Source organism: Apodemus sylvaticus, chromosome 5 (assembly GCF_947179515.1).
Source record: "Apodemus sylvaticus chromosome 5, mApoSyl1.1, whole genome shotgun sequence".
In the NCBI taxonomy this organism is placed as follows: Eukaryota; Metazoa; Chordata; class Mammalia; order Rodentia; family Muridae; genus Apodemus; species Apodemus sylvaticus.
In genome coordinates, this window is record NC_067476.1 from 28,681,795 (window position 1) to 28,703,476 (window position 21,682).

The 21,682-nt window shown below is 40.0% G+C and overlaps 1 protein-coding gene across 1 annotated transcript in view; it reads left to right on the forward strand.

The window, feature by feature from the left end:
• The first annotated feature begins 3,224 nt into the window (after nt 1–3,224).
• Acvr2a (activin A receptor type 2A) overlaps nt 3,225–21,682 on the forward strand; it is an 82,375-nt gene continuing 63,917 nt past the window's right edge. The window contains exon 1 of the mRNA XM_052182450.1: nt 3,225–3,879. Within this exon, the coding sequence (XP_052038410.1) occupies nt 3,825–3,879 (55 nt within the window). The 5' untranslated portion in view covers nt 3,225–3,824. The remainder of the gene's footprint in view (nt 3,880–21,682) is intronic.

Sequence of the window (21,682 nt, forward strand, 5' to 3'; positions counted from 1 at the left end):
CATTACTGACCCCCCCTAGGCAAGATGTATATTGTAACAGTGGCATAAACGTTAGGGAGATGACCAGCCACTTTCTGATTGGATCTGAGGTCTTTTCCAGAGGAATAAATTCAGTATTTCTCAACCTGTGGGCCATGACCCCTTTGGGGGGGTAGAGCAACCCTTTCACAGGCTTTGCCTAAGACCATTGGGAAAACACAGATTCTTTACATTGCAACGCACAACAGTAGCAACTGTTCACACTTATGAAGTAGCACCCAAAAAAATTTTATGGTTGAGGGTCACCACTACATGAGGAACTCTGTTATAGGATTGCAGCATTAGGATGGTTGAGAACCACTGAATTAATGCCTAATACTGCAAACTAGTCAAAAGCCCATGGCCAGAGAAGGACACAAGTTGTTGTGGGAGGGAGAACCTACTACTGTTGTTTTGTTAGGCAGAGATGTTGCCAATCTGCCTTCTAAATATTTGGTTATACCCATCTATTAGTGCTGTTGTCAACCTTGGCCAAGAATGTTTCCCTTTGCAGTTGGCAGCAGTCACAGCAGAGACTTGTAATTAGTCAAAGTGCTATGGAGTAAGTGACTGTTGGGTGCTCAGCCCTAAATAGGATGTCTAGATCAACCCCATAAAGCTCAAGGAACACCATGGAACAGGGGATTGGGAGGAATCTACCAGCCATGGAGTGCTGTGAATGAAATACTATCTTCTGGTGATGGCACAGAAGTCAGAGCAGCTACAGTAACCCTGGCAAGATCAAGCCAGGCAGGAATTCCCATAATGAGAGGAAGAGACTCAGGAGGCCTTCGCTGGGGAGCAACCAGCAATTGAAGGCTGCTGGGAAGAGGGGGAGTCGAGTCGTCTTTCTTCAGGGATGTGGCTACTGGTAGATTGCCCATGCCTATATAAGCACCACTACCTGGACTTAGTCAGGCTGTATTACAAACAAACAAACAAACAAAGACATGAATGTGGGAGAGGCATTTACTAAGGGGCTCTAGGAGTACTAGGAAGGGGGCATTCGGGGTGGCTATGACCAAAATACATAATATTTGTAGAAACTTGTCAAAAATAGGTACTATGGAGGAAAAAGGGCAGACTTAATAATTTCAGTTATTTCTATCTTCAGAGTGAGCTTTTGGAACTGTAGTGGGGGATTAATTACAATATCTTTTAACACTATTTCTGGATTAAAAAAAAATCTACTTTCTGGGCTCCAGATAGAGATCATTTGCTTGCTAAGCATGCATGAGGTTCTAGGTTGGATCCCTAGGACCACGTAAATGTTCGTAATTGCAGCAATTGCAAAGCAGAGGCAGAAGGATCAGAAGCTCAAGGTCATCTTAGGCTATCTAGGGAGTCAGAAGCTACCTTGAACTCCACAAGAGCCCTTCCTGGTCCCTTCCCAAAGCACATTTAAGAACATAATGCATAGCTGTTGTTACTGGATGCCACTAATTTCACCCATAGGTTTACTTTAACTCTTTGTTAGCAAAGAATGCTCTTATTCAGACTTGTTCTTGAAGTTATTACTATAGAAAATAATGTTATGTTCACTCATATGGCAGATTAGGAGGCAAGAGAAATCTACACAAGCAACTCTTGTTATCTCACTTGCTGTTTTTAGCAATGAAGAAACATCGAGACAATGTAGTGACAAGACAACAGTAGGGCCTGATCCATCAAATCCCTGCGAGAAAAAAGGGCAGTTGGTTCTAAAGTAAACACACTCTTCTATTTTAGGACTGTTAGTGGCAACTCTTAGTTTCTGTTCAGCTTAATATGTTTGCAGAACTACATTCGATTACTGAGACATCTTGAAGACCAGTTTGGGATTTTGTTGCATAATACCATCAAATTCTGAGCAGGGCTTGAGAACTGGAAATCTTGGAGAGAGTTTAAAGAGCCTCAATGATTATTAACCCTGACAAGTAGTAGAAATAGGCAGATAATTATAGGATGTACTTAATAGACAGAAATATAGAGCAGTTTATAGGAAGAGAAAAAGAAAACATAAATACAAGTGAGTTTGTGGAAAAAATGTGGGAATCAGTGTACACTAAAACATTAATTACCCATCCCACAGTTGCTTCCTTTTTTTATTAAAAAAAAACCTCCAAACACCGTATAGTACAAGAGGTTATTATATTAAGAAAGAAGGTAAACCTCTAGGTATTTAGTATCTACTGAGGAAACATTACTGTCAAAACCTTCAGTGCTGGAATAAAGTGGAAAAAAAGGGACAAGATCTCCCCTTTTATTATACTGAATTGTGGTAAATGGCAGACGAGTTGACTCTAGTATTCATTCTTTGCACGCTATAGCTAACTTTTACGTTCCAAATAGCTAAGCTTCTGGAGTTAGGGGGTCACATTTTTACATTTTGTACTTGTTTTGGCGCTTAACTGAACACCCGGTAAGTAGACAGTTCAACTTGGCTTACAGGGTAAAAACAGGTCTTACAAGAGGCTAAGAATTGATAATAGCGACGCCTCTTACTGTCCAATACAATGAAATCTGCGATTTTCACTTCAAGCCTAGTATAGAGACTTCCATGCCAACTAGGCGCAAACCTGTTTGCAACACAATGCTTTGTGTATACAAGGTATGGTGGGAAGGATAGGAACCTCACAACTAGCTAACTGGCGAGGGTGTCCTGACCTGGCCGACAGCCCTTCCAGCCTTTATTTTTTAGCTCAAAGACAAACGGTGGGAGGCCTCCGCGGCGGGGGTGCGGCCGGCTCGCGAGCACCGAGCTCGCTCGGGCAGCAGCGGGTGCGGCTCCCGCCCACTCGGAGCAACTCGGCGCGGCCTCGGCGTCCCCCAGAGGAAAGGCTGGGCGCAGCAGTCGGCCTTGGCATCGCCCATCCCGCTCGGCCGCCGCGGCTCTCGCGCTCGGGCGGGCACCGCACTGGGCACCCCGGGCGTTTCGGGGCCACAGCCAGCACCCACGGGGCCCGCTGTCCCGTCAGCTCGGTCTCGGTTCTTGCAGGCCTTGCAGAGCACGCTCCGGCTCCGGCTCCGGCCCCGCCCCTCCGGCTCGCCCCGCCTCCCGGGCAATCTCCTCGCGCTCGCCGCCCGGCACGCGCGCTGCGCCCTGCCGCCGCTCCCGCCGCCGCCGCCACCGCCGCCGCGGAGCGTTTCTCCGCCGCTCCTGGCTTCCAGCTTCGGGCCGGAACCGGAAGTGTAGGGGGCGGGGCCGGCGGAGGCCAGGAGACCGAAAACGCGGCCGAGCCGGGAGCCGGGAGCCGGAGCCACTGCCTGGACCAGAACTTGGCCGCCGCCTGCGCCGCTGTCTCCCGTCGCCGTCTCTCGCGACCGCCTCTCACCGCCACCGCCGCAAGCTCGGCTACCGCGCTCCGCGGACTTTGGGTGTCCGGGTTGAAGGTCGGTCCGGACGTCGGAGCAGCTCGGCTCCCGGACCGTCCGGGCGGCAGCGGGCGCCGCAGCCGCCGCCGCCTCGTCGCCCCAGCCAGGCGTTTTGTTCGCTGAGACGCGAGAGGCGAGCGGAGCTGACAGTGATTTTGACAGTGATTCCAACCCGCTTTTGTTGTTGTTGGCTTTTCGTTGTTTGGTTTTGTGTGTTGTGCGTGTATGTGGCGGTTTTCCCCCCGTGGTACATTTTTTTAAATTGTTGTGCCTTTTTTTTTCCTTTTTTTCAACCCTGTGAACGTTTTTGCTTCCCCCTCCCCCCCGCCTCGGGGCTTCCGAATATGTTTTATGACGGTTGATTTTACACCAGGAGGTTTGTCTCCGAGGAAGACCCAGGGAACTGGATATCTAGCGAGAACTTCCTACGGCTTCTCCGGCGCCTCGGGAAAATGGGAGCTGCTGCAAAGTTGGCGTTCGCCGTCTTTCTTATCTCTTGCTCTTCAGGTAGGTGGAGGAGCCGGCGCGGCGGGGCTGTGGCCGGCCGCCGTCGGCTGGGCAGTCCTCGGGCCGAGGCTTTTCCCGCGCCCGAACCCACAGCCCCGATCTGGAAATCTCCATGAATTTCCACTTGTTTTGGGTTGGTTTGGCGAACTGATAGATTGAGTGCTGTGTTGTTGTGCAAGTGAGAAAGTCATGGTTTGTGGCCATAACACTCGATGACAGCGTTGGCTGGGTTGCTGTTAAGCCGCAGATACCACAAGTGAAAATTTATGTAAAGGTTTGAATACCCAGAAGAAGGTATTCCGAAATGTCTTTTAGCCTCAGCTGTTCCAAAACAAGGACCGGTTTTGGTCGTCATCTAATTAGTGCTTCACCGGTGAATATCGAGACATAGATCAAGTGAGCTGGTGTTTAATTTTGACTGTGAGAAACAATGCATCCTATCAGCGATTTAATCTAGGTCTCCTGTCACGTCTTCTCCAACTGCATTGTCCAGTAGTGTTAAAAATAGTTTTAGTTGCTGGAGTATTAACCATAACCCAGTGCAGAAGAGGTATGCTGCTGTGTATTGGTCGTGTGTGCTGGCTTTCACCCACCATTTGTGTGCTCTTTTCAGGCGTAGATTCTGCTTACCTACGGAATACTTATTTTAAACGCTTTGTACCGACACATTGTTTTCAGTTAAGAACAGGGCATGTGAAATTGTGCTCATGTTAAATACGCTGTTCTTGTGAGATGTATTTTAGCTCAAGGTTAGGAGCACACTCTGGCCATTTTATATCCGAAAAAATTTGATTATGTGAAGATGTTGCATGGTTGCAACCAGTGGTTGGGGAAACTAGGCTTTTGTATTGAAATTCTGGAAATGCATACATCTAGCTGAAAGGTGTGCAAATGCACTTACCCGGAGAGTTAGTTCGAGGGATGAAACAGTTTAAAAGTCACAGTGAATGCATTCATTATAAAAATTCAGTGTATACTTCCTAGGTTGTGGCAAAGAAGAGGGGTGGGGGACAAATTGACAGGTTTCACGGCTGTGTCATTCCTTCGTATGTCACAGGGAAATTAGATGGTGGTAGTCTTTCCTTTGTGTACCTCTCTGTTGTGTGTGTGTGTGTCCATCTTCTCTACCCCACCCCCCTTTTAATAGAATCTTTTGTAATGTATAGAATTTTGCTGAATGGTACATTTCCTTGTGGTTAATAAATGGATAAAGTCTAGTCTTATGTCTGTAGTGGTATTGATCAGTTCCGGGTGGGCTGGATGTGTTGTGAAATGGCGATCATTGCCAGAGATTAACCAAAAGAATCATGTCTGTTTAAATGGAAGAAGGAACATGCTTAAGGCAGGCGGACAGTTCTTTTTGTGCTCCGTTTAGAGAGCAAGCTAAACAATGGTGTCTGAGATGAATGGAAGCTTTGGTAACGTTAAACAGCTTGGTTTTCTTCTCCGACTTAACCATGCAGTTTTTCCCCCTCACAGTGCTTTCCGCCCCCTGACCCTATATATCTAGCTGGTAAACTCCTGCTCAGGGCCCATTTTTTTCTGATCTGCCCTTGAGGAGGAGGGCATCATGGCCACTGGCCAAGGACTGTGGACATTATTCTTTCTCAAACCTACCTGAGTCTCATTCATTGATGAGGGAGGTTATTCTTGAGCAGCCCCAAGGTATCACTCCTGGAAAAGCAAGCTGACACTACAGATCTTACAGCTTCCTCCGCTCGGCTTGGGGGTAAAAAGAACTGAGCAGTAGCTCAGTAGTTCCCTTTGATTGTTTTCACTGGGCTCACAGGTTAAGAGCAAAAATTTTGAGGTTGATAACTTCTGCTGTTATAGAACATATAGATAATCCATTGAAATAATTTGAAAAGCTTTAATCCATACTGATACATGAAGGTGTTTTTGTGCTTAAAAGGTCTAATTTTTTTAAAGGACTTTGTCAGGAATCAAATGCACTCTTAAAAGGTTTCTCCCCCCCCCCTCTGTGGTGTCTTTTAATTGATTTTTCTGTGTAATGTGTAATCTGGCACTGGAACCAGAGGGTGGCTATTTTTATTAGAATTAAGTAATTTACTAAATTACCAGTTTGTTTCTGGGTATCTGACTTAAAAAAATAAATGGGAAACAGTAGTAAGGAATGTTTACTTTCGGTGTTCAGGAAGGATGCATGGTTGCTGGTTTTTAAATGTTTTTTAGACTTTGGTTTTTTTCAGCTTCCATCCCCATGGTATGTGCCGTGGAGACTGATTATGCAGACTATTCCTGTAGGATATGGCCAAGTGTATAATTTCCTCCTTGCTCTCATTCCAGGAGAAACAGTTTAAGTTTTGCCCTCATCCTGGAATGCCTTCAGATTCCCTGTGATTTTTAAATTTTTATTCCTCTTTATCCTTCTTCAGAGTCTGTTTCAAAACACAAATCTGCTTTTTACTGTTTGAAGCATCATGGCTAATTTTCGTGTTTTCTCACAATTTGTAAAAGTGTGAGAATGAATTTAACATTGCCCACTACTGAGGTTTATTCTACCTAAGGTGCTGAAATGTCTGTAGTATTGGTGTGGCTATGAAGTTGAAGATTCCTTTGGCTTGTGTGTGAGCTGGTAACAGTATGGTCAGTATATTCATGAAAGAAGAGCAGAAATACAGTAGTTGATAGCTAGGCATCACTGTGTGGTTGGAGGGAGAGCTGACAGTCCAATCTTCTAGGACTTGTAAATGTTGGCTAGCAAGTGGTAGATAGTAATGTTTTTTCTTTTGTCTCTTTTCTTTCTTTCTTTCTTTCTTTCTTTCTTTCTTTCTTTCTTTCTTTCTTTCTTTCTTTCTTTCTTTCTTTCTTTTTTTGTAAAGAAGAGACGTACTTTTACTAGTCTTAATTATGAGTAGGTGTGTGTCTGCTTGTGGGTGGGCATGTGCTTGTAAGTACATGGAGGACAGGGTGTTAGTCCTCTGGAATTAGTTATGAGCTGTCTAGTGTAAGTGCTGGGAACTGACTCTGGTCCTCTGGTAGAGCAGCAAATACTCTTTAAGTGCCAAACCGCTTCTCTAGCCCAGTGCTTTGTTTCTTAAAGGTAGAAATCTCTTACATGTATGCTATTAAATCCCAGTATACTATGCTGAAACAGACAGACTAGATGAAAAAGCAAAACAAATTCCCCCTCCCTCATTCCACTTTGAAACTTTTCCTCTTTATGATCTGAGCTACTGGTTCTCATGTGGGAGTGATTTTTGCCTCTGTTCATCAGGAGAAACATCTGGAGAAATTTTTTATTTGTCAAAACTGGGGAGGGGATGCTTAATTGGCACCTAGTGGGTGGAAGACAGGTATGTTGCTAACCGTTCTCCACTGCACAGGACAGCTACTACAACAAAGAATTATCTGTCTCAAAGTGTGAGCAGTGCTCAGATTGAGAAACCAATTTTTAAATCCTTAAGCTTTAAAAGCATTAATATGTTACTGAAAGAGCTATGGGCTCCCTCCCACAAAGTCAGTTGTCTAGGTTTTACTAGTGCAGGATATTGGTGAACTCCAGCTGCCTGTTGTAAGTTTTCATTATCGTTGACATTTAGAATGTGATTGAATTAGGGAAATAAGTTCTCATTATACATTATTTCATACTGATATGTCATTTATAGTATTTTGCTGAGAGTTGTGGATAAAGTCTTTAGTAACCTATTCTGACTGTTCACGGAGACCCTTGTTCCTGGACATGATGGATAATTGGCCAGGGCATCATGTTGAGCCGAATTTGTTTTTGATCTGGTATTCTCACTTTTTAGGGTTGTTCTTTTATTCTTACTGAAATTCTGGAGCTGCGTGGCAGTGGGCAGTGTGTGTTAAACATGGTGTCTAAAAAGTTTTGTTATCATGTAGATAAGAATCAATGCATTTCCTGAGTAATTACAAGGTATAAGTGTTAGGGTTAGGGTTAGATAAGTTCATTATTTAAAAAGGATATTTCTTTTGTTTACTTAACCTGAATTTTTTTAAAAGTGATTTCTTGATTGTATAATTTTCTTGAGAATAATTAGCTGGCTTTTGGTTTTCATTGCACTCATTTAAAACACGTCAAGTAAGATTCTATAGTTCCTTAAAGACCTTTGTCTTTTTTAAGTTTAAATCTTGATTATAGGGGCTGGAGAGATAGCTCAGTGGTTAAGAGCACTGGCTGTTCTTCTGAAGGTCCTGAGTTCAAATCTCAGCAACCACATGGTGGCTCACAACCATCTGTAATGAGATCTGATGCCCTCTTCTGGGGTGTCTGAAGGCAGCTACAGTGTACTTACATATAATAAATAAATAAATAAGTTGCTTTTTTTTTAAAAAAAAATCTTGATTATAATTAATAAATGCTTACCTTGTTTTGAACTCTGGATTTTAAAAACTTAAGGTAGTCAGGCAAGATGAGAATTACAGTGAATCTCTTAAAATATGTGCTACCATACCATTCAAGAAAATCTAGGATGTTTGAGATCAGATAGTCTTTTTTAAAATTTATTCTTAATTATTTTTAATTATATGTTGGTGTGTGTGTGTGTGTGTGTGTGTGTGTGTGTTTGTGTCTGCATGTACATGAGTTGGAGTTACAGACAAGCTGTTGGCCTTATATTGGGTGCTAGGAACAGAACACTGGTCCTGTGGAAGAGCAGTCAGTGTTGCAATGTTGAGCCATCTCTCAGCCTGTTCAGTCTTTCCCACAGTTCTTTCATTTGCTGGGTTTTGGACTATCACACGTACTTGGGAGTAGTGTACATCTCTGGTTTGAACTTCAAATTGTTCTGATTTTCTTTTTCATATTCAGGGTTTTTCTCTTTGCTGCCTTTCAAAAATCTCTTAATGTTCTTTGTTCATTGTCTGTTTAAAGCCAAAATTTGACCAGATCCGTGAGTAGATTTATTGCCACTGATGGGCCCACATTAGAGTTCCTCCGTTGTAGATGTAATTCTGTTAGGTTGTAACAGTCATGTCTAGACAGAACATTGATTTAAAATTGACTATTGAAGATGAAAGTTCCAGGAATAGAGTTTAAAAGGAAGAAGACAAGAAAACGATTGTAGATAGCAGTTGGCATTCTGTCATTCCTGACCCAATATCTCAGTCACTGTCATGTGTACCCAGTGCATCAGTGGTTAGGCTTTGCTTAATAAATGGACTTAAAGAATTATGTAGTTCTCTGAGGTTGAAGTTTTTGAACTGTTAGAATGATAGGCTCAGAAAAAAAATGTTGGGAGATTTTTATGCAGAGTGAACAAAAATGTGGTCATGATGGTTAGCCTTGGGTTCTAAGTGCCAGAGCAGTCTAGCTCCCACATCTTCCCTTCTGCCTAAACTGTTACATCTTCTTAAATAGGAGTATCTAGGGTATTTTTTTTTTTGTTGTTGTTGTTGTTTTGTTTTTCTGCCCCCAAGCTATTACCTTCCTCCCAAAGCTACTTCCTCCCCCCCCCTTCCCCTACCCTGCCCCCAGCCTAGTCTCATTAAGAAAGAAACCTGAGCCTGGATGTGATGGCACAAGCAAGTAGTCCCAGCCTGTGGTGGGCAAAAGCAGGAAGATCTCAGCAAGTTGCAGGCTGGCTTGGTTTACATAGTGAAACCTGTCTTAAAAAAAAAAAAAAGTCAGTCAATTGCTCAATCTTGCTCACAGTCTTTCACTGACAGAATCACCTTTAGCATAGTGACATACTGGGTCGGTCCTCCATTTTGGACATATTTAGTCCTCCATCCTTCCTTTTTCTAACCACTTGGTACAGTGGTTAAGACCCTGAATTCCAAACTCAAGTTTCCTTGGTTTAAATTGGCTTCACATTTTTGTCAAACTTATTTTCTGTGCCTCTACAAAATGGTTTACACTTTAGAAAGTGGTTTGATAAGGTGGCACAGGTGTTGTTGCTTTTTGTTGTTGTTGTTTTGTTTTTGTTTTGAGACTGGGCTTCCCAGTATACATTTGACTGGTCTGGGGTTTTGTGTAGACTGGGCTGGCCTTGAACTCAGAGGTCCACTGTCCTTTGCCACCACACCTGGCCAGCTCTTCTCCTCCTCATGAGTTCTGTGCTCCAGTCCTAAAAACTCAAACTGCAGTTACCTTTGATTGTGTGCCTTGTGCATTCATGTGTGTTGTTCCTTCCCATTGTATCCAGTTAACTCCTGTGACTTTTTAAGATTGAGACGTGTTATCCTTAGAAATATTTTCTCTGCCACCTAACCACTGTTGAGGTGTAGTAGCTTTTGTTCTTTAACATTTTGGAGTGACTTTAGTTTCAGTAATTGTGGTAAATGTTCACTGGCCAATTTACTGTTTAAACTAGTACAAATGCTTACCTTGTTTTTATTCTTTGAAGAGTTTCCTTTTAACCACTGTGTGTACACCGTGGCGTACAGTGGCTGCTCAGAGAATACTTATTTAGTAAATGAAGTGGAACTGTTTTGCATGCATAGATTTCTTTTTATGTTATTAAGTAATGAAATTGGGTTAGGTGATCTCTAAAATCTTTCTGATTTCTCAGGATTTGATCACAACAGTGACATATTATTAAGAAAATACATTTTGCTAGTGGTTGTTCTGATATTCTTAAATTCTGTTTATTTTTTAAAAAAGCTTTGTCTCTAATCCTTAGATTAACATTTTGTTAGACTTGTGTACATTTATAAAGATTCTTCAATATCTTCAAGTTCAATGTTGTTCCTAATTTTTAAACTATAATCCACAGTGAGATTATACATAAGTTCCCATGTGATGATGTCTGTATGTACCTCTGAATGAAGCTTCATGAATTATTATTTACTCTTACTGTATATAGGAGGGTACTTTTATTTATTACTATATTGTTTCATTTAAAAATGATGAGTATTAGGGCTAGAGAGGTGTCTAATCAGTTAAGGCCACTGGCTGATCTCCTAGGGGACTTGGGTTTAGTTCCCAGCACACACATGGTGCCTCCTCACAACTCTCAGGCAGTAGCACCAATCCCAGGAGATCTGGCACTCACTTCTGGCCTCTGTGGGTGGCAGGCATAGAGGTGATACCCAGCCTTACAAACACCCATACACATAGAACAAAGAAAGTAAAATTTAAAACAAGTTGAATGTGGTCTATTGAGTCAGTGACTAGCTAATGGGCTGTAATTGTCAAAAACAACTATCTAGTTCTACAATTCACTTATTCCCTCTGCCCAGTATTGTTTGAATGAGATTGGAAGAAATGCACCAAAATGGCTTTGAAGTTCATCTCTAATAGTATGTGCCAGTGTGTGGAATACAGAGCAGATTGTCCTAGGGGAGAACTTGGGCCTGACTCTTTGGACTCCTTTTTTCTACTGGTCCAGTTGTTTAAATTAAATTACAGTCTAGTTCTGTTTTAGCACCTTCTTGTATTTTGGGGTTGTTCAGAGTTTTTTCTCAAGAAATACTACTAGCAGAAATCTTGGGAATACAAGATCTTAACAGGATCTTTAAAAGGATGTTTGTGGAATATGAAAGAAAAGCCACGAAAGAGCATGGAAATCATAGGTGATACTTGAACATTAACTTGAGAAAGATTGGAAGGTAAGGTGGGGTAGACCTAATGCAAAGGAAAGATTGGAGTCCTGAAGAATGCTTGTACTTTGCTTAAAGAGTCTCAGCTGAGGGCATAATTCAGATGGAAGATCAGAAACTGAGCTGACTGAGGTTGGAGGGGATAATAAAGCTCCTAATGGATGTCCCGAATCCCTGTATTTGGAGTACAGGACAGAAAAGCAATGTGAAGATTAAGGTAGATAATACTACTACTAATAGAAGTGGTAAGGAAGTAACAGGCCAGAAGGAATTAGAACTTTTTTTTATAGCTAAATAACTGTCTAGGTGGCTATGGATTTACATGGTAAATAGGAATGAAAGTACACATGTGAATTTAGAAAAATGAAAGGGTACTAAAACCTACAAGAAAATGTAATAATATTATTTATTTATTTATTTATTTATTTATTTATTTATTTATTTAATGTATATGAGTATACCATTGCTCTCTTTAGACACACCAGAGGAAGGCATCAGATCCCATTACAGATGATTGTGAGCCACCATGTGGTTGATGGGAGTTGAACTCAGGACCTCTGGAAGAGCAGTTGGTGCTCTTAACCACTGAGCCATCTCTCCAGCCTGTAATGATATTTTAAGAAGGAAAACACCAATGAATATATCTCCCATTGTGTTGTCAGTAATGATTCTGAGCATTAATGGCTCTGCATGTTTGTGCTTAGAGGATAGTTAACCTTCTCATAGTTACACTTTTAACTCTTGTTGGTGATCTAGTTTCTGTTCCTAATTTATGTGAGGCGTTCCTCACAATAATACTGCTCTACACAAGTACACTAAGGTCTTTGCTGAAGTTGGTGCTGTTCATGCCCGAAGTCTACCTGTTCCACAGGCTATTCTTCTGGATGAAAAAAAAAAGTCTGCCTTTGCTTACACTATTACTGGGTCTAACTTTATTTTCTAATGTTGCTGAAAGAAACACATGTAAGACAGGAAGACAGTAACTAGAAGGACTGACTGCACATGCAGGGACAGATTGTTTAGAACATGTCAACTCTTTATTATTGTAATAAAATATGCCTGTTACAAAACTTAGAGCTTTAAAAAAATATAAGCTTCATTCCTAGTTACAATTACTTATTTTAAAATTTATGGTTGATAGAAACAATATTACATGTGTGGTGGTTCACTCATGTACTCTCAGCATTTGTAAGGCAAAGGTAGGAGGGTTGCCATAATTTCAAGGACAGTGTAGGCTTCTTAGTGAGTTCTAGGCCAGCCTGGACTTTAGAGTAAGACCCTCCCCACACTCTATAATACCATTATTTGGAAAAAAAAAACTTTTCACATCTTTCCGAGTATAGGTGTTATATCAAACTTGTAATCTAACACATTCAAGATGACTGGGAGTGGGTGAGTTCTGAGAGCTTGGCAAGTCTCTAAAATCAAGCTTACATTTTAAATGTATAAGCCTAGTTGTATTAAATGAAATAACTAAATAACATAGTAGCTGCTCCAGAATAATGTTAACATATGGTAGTAATCTTTGAGTCTAATTTAGAAGGACATAGTATATAAGACATTTAAAATATAGGTTCAGTTCTTGGGAGATATTTTTAAATTTTTAGTCAAATTACTGAGCAATTACAGCAAAACAATATTCTAACAATAATATAGCCAAAGAAATTCTAAGTATAGAATGCCAGAGAGGTGCTAGGGTTACCTAGGATCTTCAGATAGAGGATTTTGTTTTTGGCTTTTTTGGGGGAGGGGAGATTTTTTTTTTTTTTTGGTTTTGTTTTGTTTTAAACCAGGATTTCTTTAAAGTTCACTTGTTTTTAGCATGGATTGAGGCAGGGGAGATTGCAGTGATTTTTGAAGTTAACCTGGCTGTATAGTAGCAGGCCAGCTTGAGCTAAGCAGCCAAACCCTGTCTCAGAAAAATAAAAGTAAAAACAAAATATTAAGGTAAATATCTTGCCCGATGAAATTTAAAATAGTCTTCTTGAGCAACTACATTTAAATATTAGGTATGTTTTAAAACTTTTTATGCAAAAGTAAACTTTGAAGGTTTCCTTTTCTTTTTTAAAATTTATTTATTTTATGTATATGAGTATTCTATGTGCATGTACACCTGCCTCCAGAAGAGGGCATCAGATCCCATTGTAGATGATTGTGAGCCACCATGTGCTTGCTGGACATTGAACTCAGGACTACTGAAAGAGCAGATAGTTCTCTTAACCACTGAGCCATCTCTCTGGCCCATCAACTTTGAAGGTTTCTTAAGTCTGTTTTTAGATACCAGCTACTTAAGTTTTAAGTTAAAAGATTAGTTGGTCAGTATTTTTTTTTAAATTCTTTTAGATAAATGGTCATATAGCCTAGACTGTCTTCAAACTTACTGCATAGCTGACAGTGGCCTTGAACTCTTGATCCTTCTGATTCTATCTGCACAGTACTAGGATTATTCTACTAGTTGATTTGTTTGTATATGCCTGAATGTGTGGTAAATGCCCATGAGAGTATGTGCTCTAGTGCATGTGCATATGCATGTGCATGTGCATATAGAAGCCAGAGCAGGTCTTTGGGTTTCTTCCTTTTTTGCCTTGAGACCTAGGTGGTCTCTCACTGAACCCGATACTCAGATGAGATGCTCAGTGAGGTTGGCACAAGAACTTCCCTATATCAGAAACTGTAGTTTTGTTTAGACTGGTGACATATATTTACAAGCCTTGGTTTCAGTGACATTTTTATTTATAGTTAGCAGCTTTGCATTGATGTCATGAAAGGGACTCACATCATTAAACTAGAGAACAGAAGCTGTCAGCTCTGCCTTTACATTTTCAGAATCTTTTACTATTGGAACCTGGCACCCTGTAAAGGGCTTCATAAGTCTGTCTTTGCCTCCCCAGTGTTAGGGTTGTAGGCACTTGCTACCATGACAGGGTATGTGTTGAGGATTCAGACCCCTGTGCTTGTAGAACAAGCACTGTTACCCTTTGAGTCTTCTATGCCCTCCAGCTGTTTGCATTTTAAAAATAAATACTTTGAAGACTAGGTTGTAGTTCAATTGATAAAATGCTTACCCATGGAGCATGGAGTTCTGGGTTCAATTCCCTAGCAGCACATAAAAGGTGTGGCACTTGAGGAGGCAGAGGCTCAGGAATGAGTTTGAGGCTATGTTAAGCTACAGGAGAGTATCACCAAACCAAACCAAACATTGGTATTTTATCCATTTATTTTTTACTTTATTTTAAATTGTATTTATGTATGTATGCATGCATGCATATATGCATGTATGTATTTGGTTTCTCTGTGTAGCCCTGACTGACCTAGAACTCCTTCCCTCTGTAGATCCAACTGCTTCTGCCTTCCGAGTGCCAGAATTAAAGGCATGTACTACCACCATCTGGCAAACAACGGTATTTTAAATGTATAATATTTGGGACTTAAAGAGTATGACACTCAACTCATTTTTGATCTTTAACAACATCAAGACCTTATTTTACTCATTCCCGAATTAAAGTAGATAATATTGATAACTTCTTCATTTAACAGATAAACATGTCGATACATGGTTGTCTTAGTTAGGGTTTCACTGCTATAAACAGACACCATGACCAAGGCAACTCTTATAAGGACAACATTTAATTGGGGCTGCCTTACAGGTTCAGAGGTTAATAAGTCCATTATCATCAAGGTTAGGGCATGGCAGTGTCCTGGCAGACACAGTGCTGGAAGAGCTGAGAGTTCTACATCTTCATCTGAAGGCCACTAGGAGAACACTGACTTCCAGGGAGCTAGGATGAGGGTATCACACCCACAGTGACTTGCTTAACTCCAACAAGGCCTCACCTAATAGTGCCACTCCCTGGGCCAAGCATATACAAACCATCATAATGGTCAATGCGAAGTATTTCAGTGCTGCAGTGCACAATACCAACATGATTATGTCCTATGGAGCTCTTGCAACAAACACGTAGTAAAATGAATCAAATAATTATGCATTGCTGTTTGTGCTGTCAGAAATTAAGAGGTGAGAGCTTAACACTTCATTTGCCTCATGTCACGCATTACATTCTCGATTTACCTTGGTTTTCTTGTCTTTTTATTATTGCTAGAGCGCAAGCTCTGTATGGGAAGAAGTGTCCCCACCCTTCCTTACAGTGCCTGTGACATGACCTAGTTCCTAACACCAAGTAGAAATTCCATTGATACATAACTGGCTGTCTGTAGACATTTGAGGGATGGATGTTGTAGAGGGAAGTAGGGGTAGGATCAAACTGGACTGACAGGGGTAGGAGTTAGCATAAAATGCAAAGGACACTGGGAAGTAAAAAGGTTTAAAGAGGAAATGATTTGGTTAAGAGCTGTTTAGATAAGATAAGAGTGTACTGGGGCAAGGGGGGAGATTAATAAACAGCATACAAACTGGAGAGGCTGTTCAAGGCCTCATCTGGGTTTTCACAATATATGATTGTATTGTATAAAACTTGTCTGTAATTACCAGTTCTGATAACATTACCCTTCCCCAAATTAGTCATTACTTAAAACCAAAAACTAATCAATGAACAGACCAGCCTACAAAAGAGATGATCCAACCCAGGCTCATGTATTGTGTTTTTGTGACACTCTTGTCTGTCATGTTGTGCTATTGTATATGCTTACTTTCTCTCCATGTATCCACTTTTAGTGTTCCAAACATGTGGCATACTGTTTTATCGACATGATTGAGGATTCAGAAGTAAAAATGCAAGTGTATCTTGTATATTCATCCTTATAAATTTATTTTTTTAGAAGTTTTTTTACTTTACTTAAAATGTATCTTTTTAGGTTATATAAATGCTGAAAGGATAAATTGTACTTTGGGCTGGTAGTTTTCCTCAGGGCTTCAGCCTCTAACTACATAGTTAACATGGTATTTTATTTGGAGACATTTCTACCCTGAAGTGTTTGATGGAGGCAGGTGTACTTGATACAAGGAGATCAACTCTTCCTAGGGCAGAGGTTCCGTAGCAGCTGCCTTGACTAGGAAAATCTGCTTTTCTTCAGAGTAGTGCAGAGTGGTGAAACCAGAGGAAGCCTGGCCTTTTCCTGGGTTTGAACAGTGAGGGGTGGCTGCCCTGACCATTCTTTTAGTCTGTATAAAGTTATGTAACAGAACTTATTATTATTATTTGATAATAATCTTTTCTTATTCTCTTCTTTACTTCCCTAAAATTATATAAACTTGACTTGGGTGTTGAATTGGGAATTAATTGCTACTTCCTTTTTTTGTTGTTAAAATGTAAATAGAGATTGCTTATTAGCTGAGAGAGCTAGAAATAATAGAGGTAATTAAAGTAGGAAGTTTGGAGTACTAGTGGGGTCTAATAAACTGTCAAGTGACTTTCCTCCATCTGGATGGTAGGCCTAAGAAGACCTAGGCTGTCCCCAGCTGTGAAGGCAGAAGCGAAGCCTAAGTTAGGATTAGAGACATGTCGGCAGACTTTATTTCTAATGGAGACACTGAAACTGAGTTTTATCTGTTCTCTACATGCTTTCTTACTGTAGCCCAAGAATATCCCCATACCAAGAACTGTAGTTCTCTTTAGACTGGTGACACATATTTATCAGCCTTGATTTAAGTGACAATTTTATAGGTAGTAGTCTTGTATTGATGTCGTGAATGAGACTTAGCTCATTAGAGAACAGAAGGTGTTGGCCCTGCCCTTATAAATACAGAATCTTTTACCATTGGAACAGGGTACACTGTAAGGGCTAGTGAAAGAAATGAAAACCAATATTGCTGGCATAAATGTAGTTGCTTGGTTTATAAGAACAACTTTAAGAACAAATAACTAAGAATTTCCCTTATCTTGAAATTTAGTAATAGTATTTAATTATACAATCCTTGGATTTATATAAGAAAAATAGCAAACATTTAGCAGGAGAAAAATAGGTGTTAGGTCTTCTCACTACAGTGATGTGTAGTTTGTTTTAAACTGGGAGAAATTCTATATAACCTTAGTTTCTTCACTTGTGAAGTGGAATTTGTAATGGCCAACTCAGAAGACTGAGGATCTAAGACTACACACAGAAACGCATATACTCATGTAAAAGTATACCTGAAATGTAAAATTTTAATTTTGATCACCAAATATTTATAAGTAATACAGTGATGTTCTTCAAGGTATACAGAGAAATGTAAAGGTTTAACTATGACAAATCCTTTACTTCAGAATTTTGTGATTCTTAATGATAAGCCATTTGTCTGAAAGCTGCCAATGAATCAGGTTGCTACTTCAGTAAGCAACTTAGTCTCAACTATGAAAGGAATGCTTGCTTGTTACTGTGACCTGTCCACTTCCGTCATTTGCCACATTGTCTCTCTGATAGTTCCTACCAATTGCTCTTTATTCCTCTAATACTCACCCCACCCCTGCCATCTCTCATAATGTGTCAGAGGACCATTATTCATTACACAGTTTCCAGTATCGGTGAACTGGCAGTGCTTTCAAGTTTTAGGGATGGGGGGTCTATAAACATTTTTTATAAAGGGCTAGATAGTAAATATTTTACAGCAGTCTTTTAGAGATATTAAATTCTGCTTATTTTCAAACAGAGGTAGCCATAAATATTCATAAATAAACCACTGTAAATATATTGTAATAATACTTTATTTGTGTATGATGAAATACAGCATATGTCACATAATATTATTGTTCATATGTCACAAAATATTATTGTTTTGATTTTTTAAAACCATTTAAAAATGTCATTGTTTAGAGACTGAGTGAAACCAGGTCACAAACTAGATTTGATCTGTAGACTACAAGTCTCTTGGATACCTGCAGGTGGCCCATCTCTCTCAATTAGAAATAAATTATTACTAAACAAAACTTTATTTTGAACCTAGACACATTTTCTTTCCTTTTCCAATTATTCTATTTTAAGTGTGTGGATGTTTGCCTGCATTTGTGTCTATTCACCACAAGCATGGCTCAGTGCCTACAGAAGCCAAAACAGAGGCCAGAGGATGGTGTCAGATGCCCTGGAACTGAAGTTAACAGCTGGTTGTAAGCTGCTACGTGGGTGCTGGGCATCAAACCTGCATCCTCTGGAAGAGCAGCCAGTGCTTTGAACCACTGAACTAGCTCTGGACAAAATCATTGTCAACATTTGTTGGCTGCCACCCCAGACCAATCCATATGCCTGTTTTGCCTATTTTGTATTCTGGCAGTACTGTAAAACTTTACCCTTCGGAATAACACTGTCTCTGAAAGAAGATGGATTTAGTGTTCTCTCTTAGACCAGAGCAAATGGTCTCCCCATTATCATCAGGGTTTCTGTCTTTCTTGATCTCTCTTCTATCTCCTAGACTTTGTATCCTAAAACTACCCTGTTCTAGGTTCTCCTGTATGGCCCTATGGTAAGGTTTCAAAAAGCTTTTTGTGGATCACTAGGGAGAAGAGAATGGGAGAGAGAAGTTGGGGAGGGAGAGAAAAGAATGGAAGGTAGTTTTCTTTCCAAACTATAGGTCACAACTCCTTAGAGCATTTTGAAATTCATGTAGTATGTCCATATTAATAGAAAGAAAATGGACAATAATCAGAAAGAGTTACTCATAGTAGTTAAAGGATGTTTTGTGAAATTTCACTTGTACTTGTAAATTAGGTTACAATGAAGTGTACTGTGCTCAGGAAGTTTAAAGGCCTGTTTTCTGAGGCTTTGGGATACTGATCTTGAGATATCCCCTTCCCCACTCCCTTCCTTTTCTTGTTAATCTGTGTGAAAGCCAAATGAGGTATGACCAGGAAATCCTGCTCGCTTTCTACAGTGTGCTGCTTGTACTGCTAGCTGACTACCTAAGAGAAGGCAGGCTGACACGGTCAAGAAGCTTGAAAGCTGAGGCTCAGAGGTGCACATCTCATTTAGGTGCTAGAGAGAAGTTACATGTGGCCTTTGTGTTTTAGGGGACGAAACACATCCCACTTAGATTACCAAGACACCAAATTAGTTTCTGCACTTGCCCACTGGTCCAGTGGGATGAGATGAACTCTACCGAGTGACAAGTGAGAGGGCGGATTGCACCTTCTTCATTCTTCCCTCTGCCATTTCCCCCTTTAATTTCTATCTTTTTAGTTGGACCCTTAACTCAATGATCCTTCCAAAGACAGGAAAAGCAGGTGACTGAGAGGATATACAGTTAGTGAGAAAGAGTGATACAGTCATGAATTTGGCTGAGTGAATTAGGAAGGAAACTATAGAAGGGCCATCTGGCTTTGCTGTTCTGAGGTGGTAGTTTACAAATGGGTGTGGGTAAAACAGGAGCTGCTTATATATTGGGTTAAGCAGGAGTCTTGTCTTTTGGTACCTTTGATATGCTGATTGGATAGTTTTCTGAAAAAGTTAGGTGAACTCAGCAACATTAGATTAGTCTAGAATAATTACTAATTTTAAGCACTTAAAAGTTATAGTATATATCTTTGAGACATTCTTGGCTGTTATATGTTAAGTTAGCAAATATGGTGAAAATTAACTGATTCTGATTCCTGACTTGATTTGGAAATGTTGTGAGAAGAAAAAGATTGGACAAGCTAGTTTTATTCACTAGAAAAGTAACAAAAGTATATATAGCAGAGAAACACATACTTAGGTAAAAAAATAAAAGGGCAAGATAACAGACCCTTAAAATGTATCCTGGTTTTCCCAGGCTGGACAGGCAAGAATGCCTTTGAAATGGAATTACCAAACATCTGGAATGAGTTTCACTTAGTAGTTCCCAAAGACTTAACTTAGTTTTCTTCTAGGCCTACCACTTGTCTTTAGCCTCCTTAATAACGTGTTTGCCTTTCCATGTTATAATTGCTTGTTACTTTTATGTGTTTGTCTACTTGCTTACCCTAAGTTCTTTAAACTTCATTCACTGTAAAATAAGTGGTTAGTGCTTAGGTAGAAGGCTTGGTTCTCACTTAGGACATGCAGATGATGAATCTATCTATCTATCTATCTATCTATCTATCTATCTATCTATCTATCTATCTATCTATCTATCTAAGTATGTATGTAGATATATGCACATACCCCCCCCCCCACACTCTTACTGTAATGTGCTTGGACTTATTTCTCAGATGTAGTATTGTAACTAACTCAATAAATATTAATTTCTGGTGCTGTTTGTTATTATCTAGCTTATGGAATATGAACAAGCCAAAATGTAGTGAGTAGAAATTGGAGGGCATTTTAGTATATTTATTGAGATACTACACTTTGGCACTTGGCCATCTTCTTTTGTTCAGAACACAAATAATATTTGTGTTTGTTTGTTTTCTTAATTAGTAATATTTCTTTGACTCTGCTTTAGTTTTACAAGAGAGTAGTATTCTCATTTTCAAGTATGTGATTTAGTAATATTATTTATATAAAAATTGAGAGATCTTATTAGGAAATTACAGAATGGAATAATTTTTCTTTCAGAGATATACTTCCAAGTGAGGATGCTTCAGAACTTTCTTTGTAGATAAGATAAAGGGAATGGCTGTGTTAGGAGAGAAGATGAGATTTCCAAAAGTTAGTCATGTTTTCATTTTCAGGATTAGAATAACAGTACTTCTGGGAAAATAACTTGTATCTATTTAAGGTTTTAAAATGATTCTGTGTGCCCATTTGATTCTCCTGGGGTTTATTTGAAGTAAATTTTATATCTTTGTTTAATCCAGTCTTGAGATGATATAGTTTGTCTGAAATCACTAATCTATGGGGCTAAGACTACAGGCTTCACTTGAGTTGAGATTTCTAGAGAGAGTACACACCGGAGCTTAGTCCATCCCTACTATGTCCAGGCTTGGGGAGAAATATGTGCAATAGTTTGTCAGTAGCTGCTTTGTACCACATTTTGAAGAAACAATGGTTCGGTCCTGAGGAGCCAGAAATAGTAGTATAGCAATAAGCAGCACTAAAGTGAGTTCTGATTTTAGGGTAAATGATGTTCTGCTTCTGCACTGTGAGGTGGCAGCCATAAACCCAGAGCTGGTGATGTTGTCAGAGGGATTTTGTGTGAATGCTGCCCTTGCTTGTTGGAGTGCTTTTCTCATTCATTTTTGCTTTTTGATAAGGAATGTTTAGAATTGTTTTTCTAATAGGTCAGTCTTGTGCACATGTGCTAGATTTTACTATGCTACATTTCTTCACTCAAAATTAGAACTGGCAAATTATGTCACAGCCCAGCATATTGTTAAGTTCAATAATAATAACATTGCTAATGATTCTCATTGAAACTGCCATCATCAGCAACCATTATTACTTTCAGTATGCT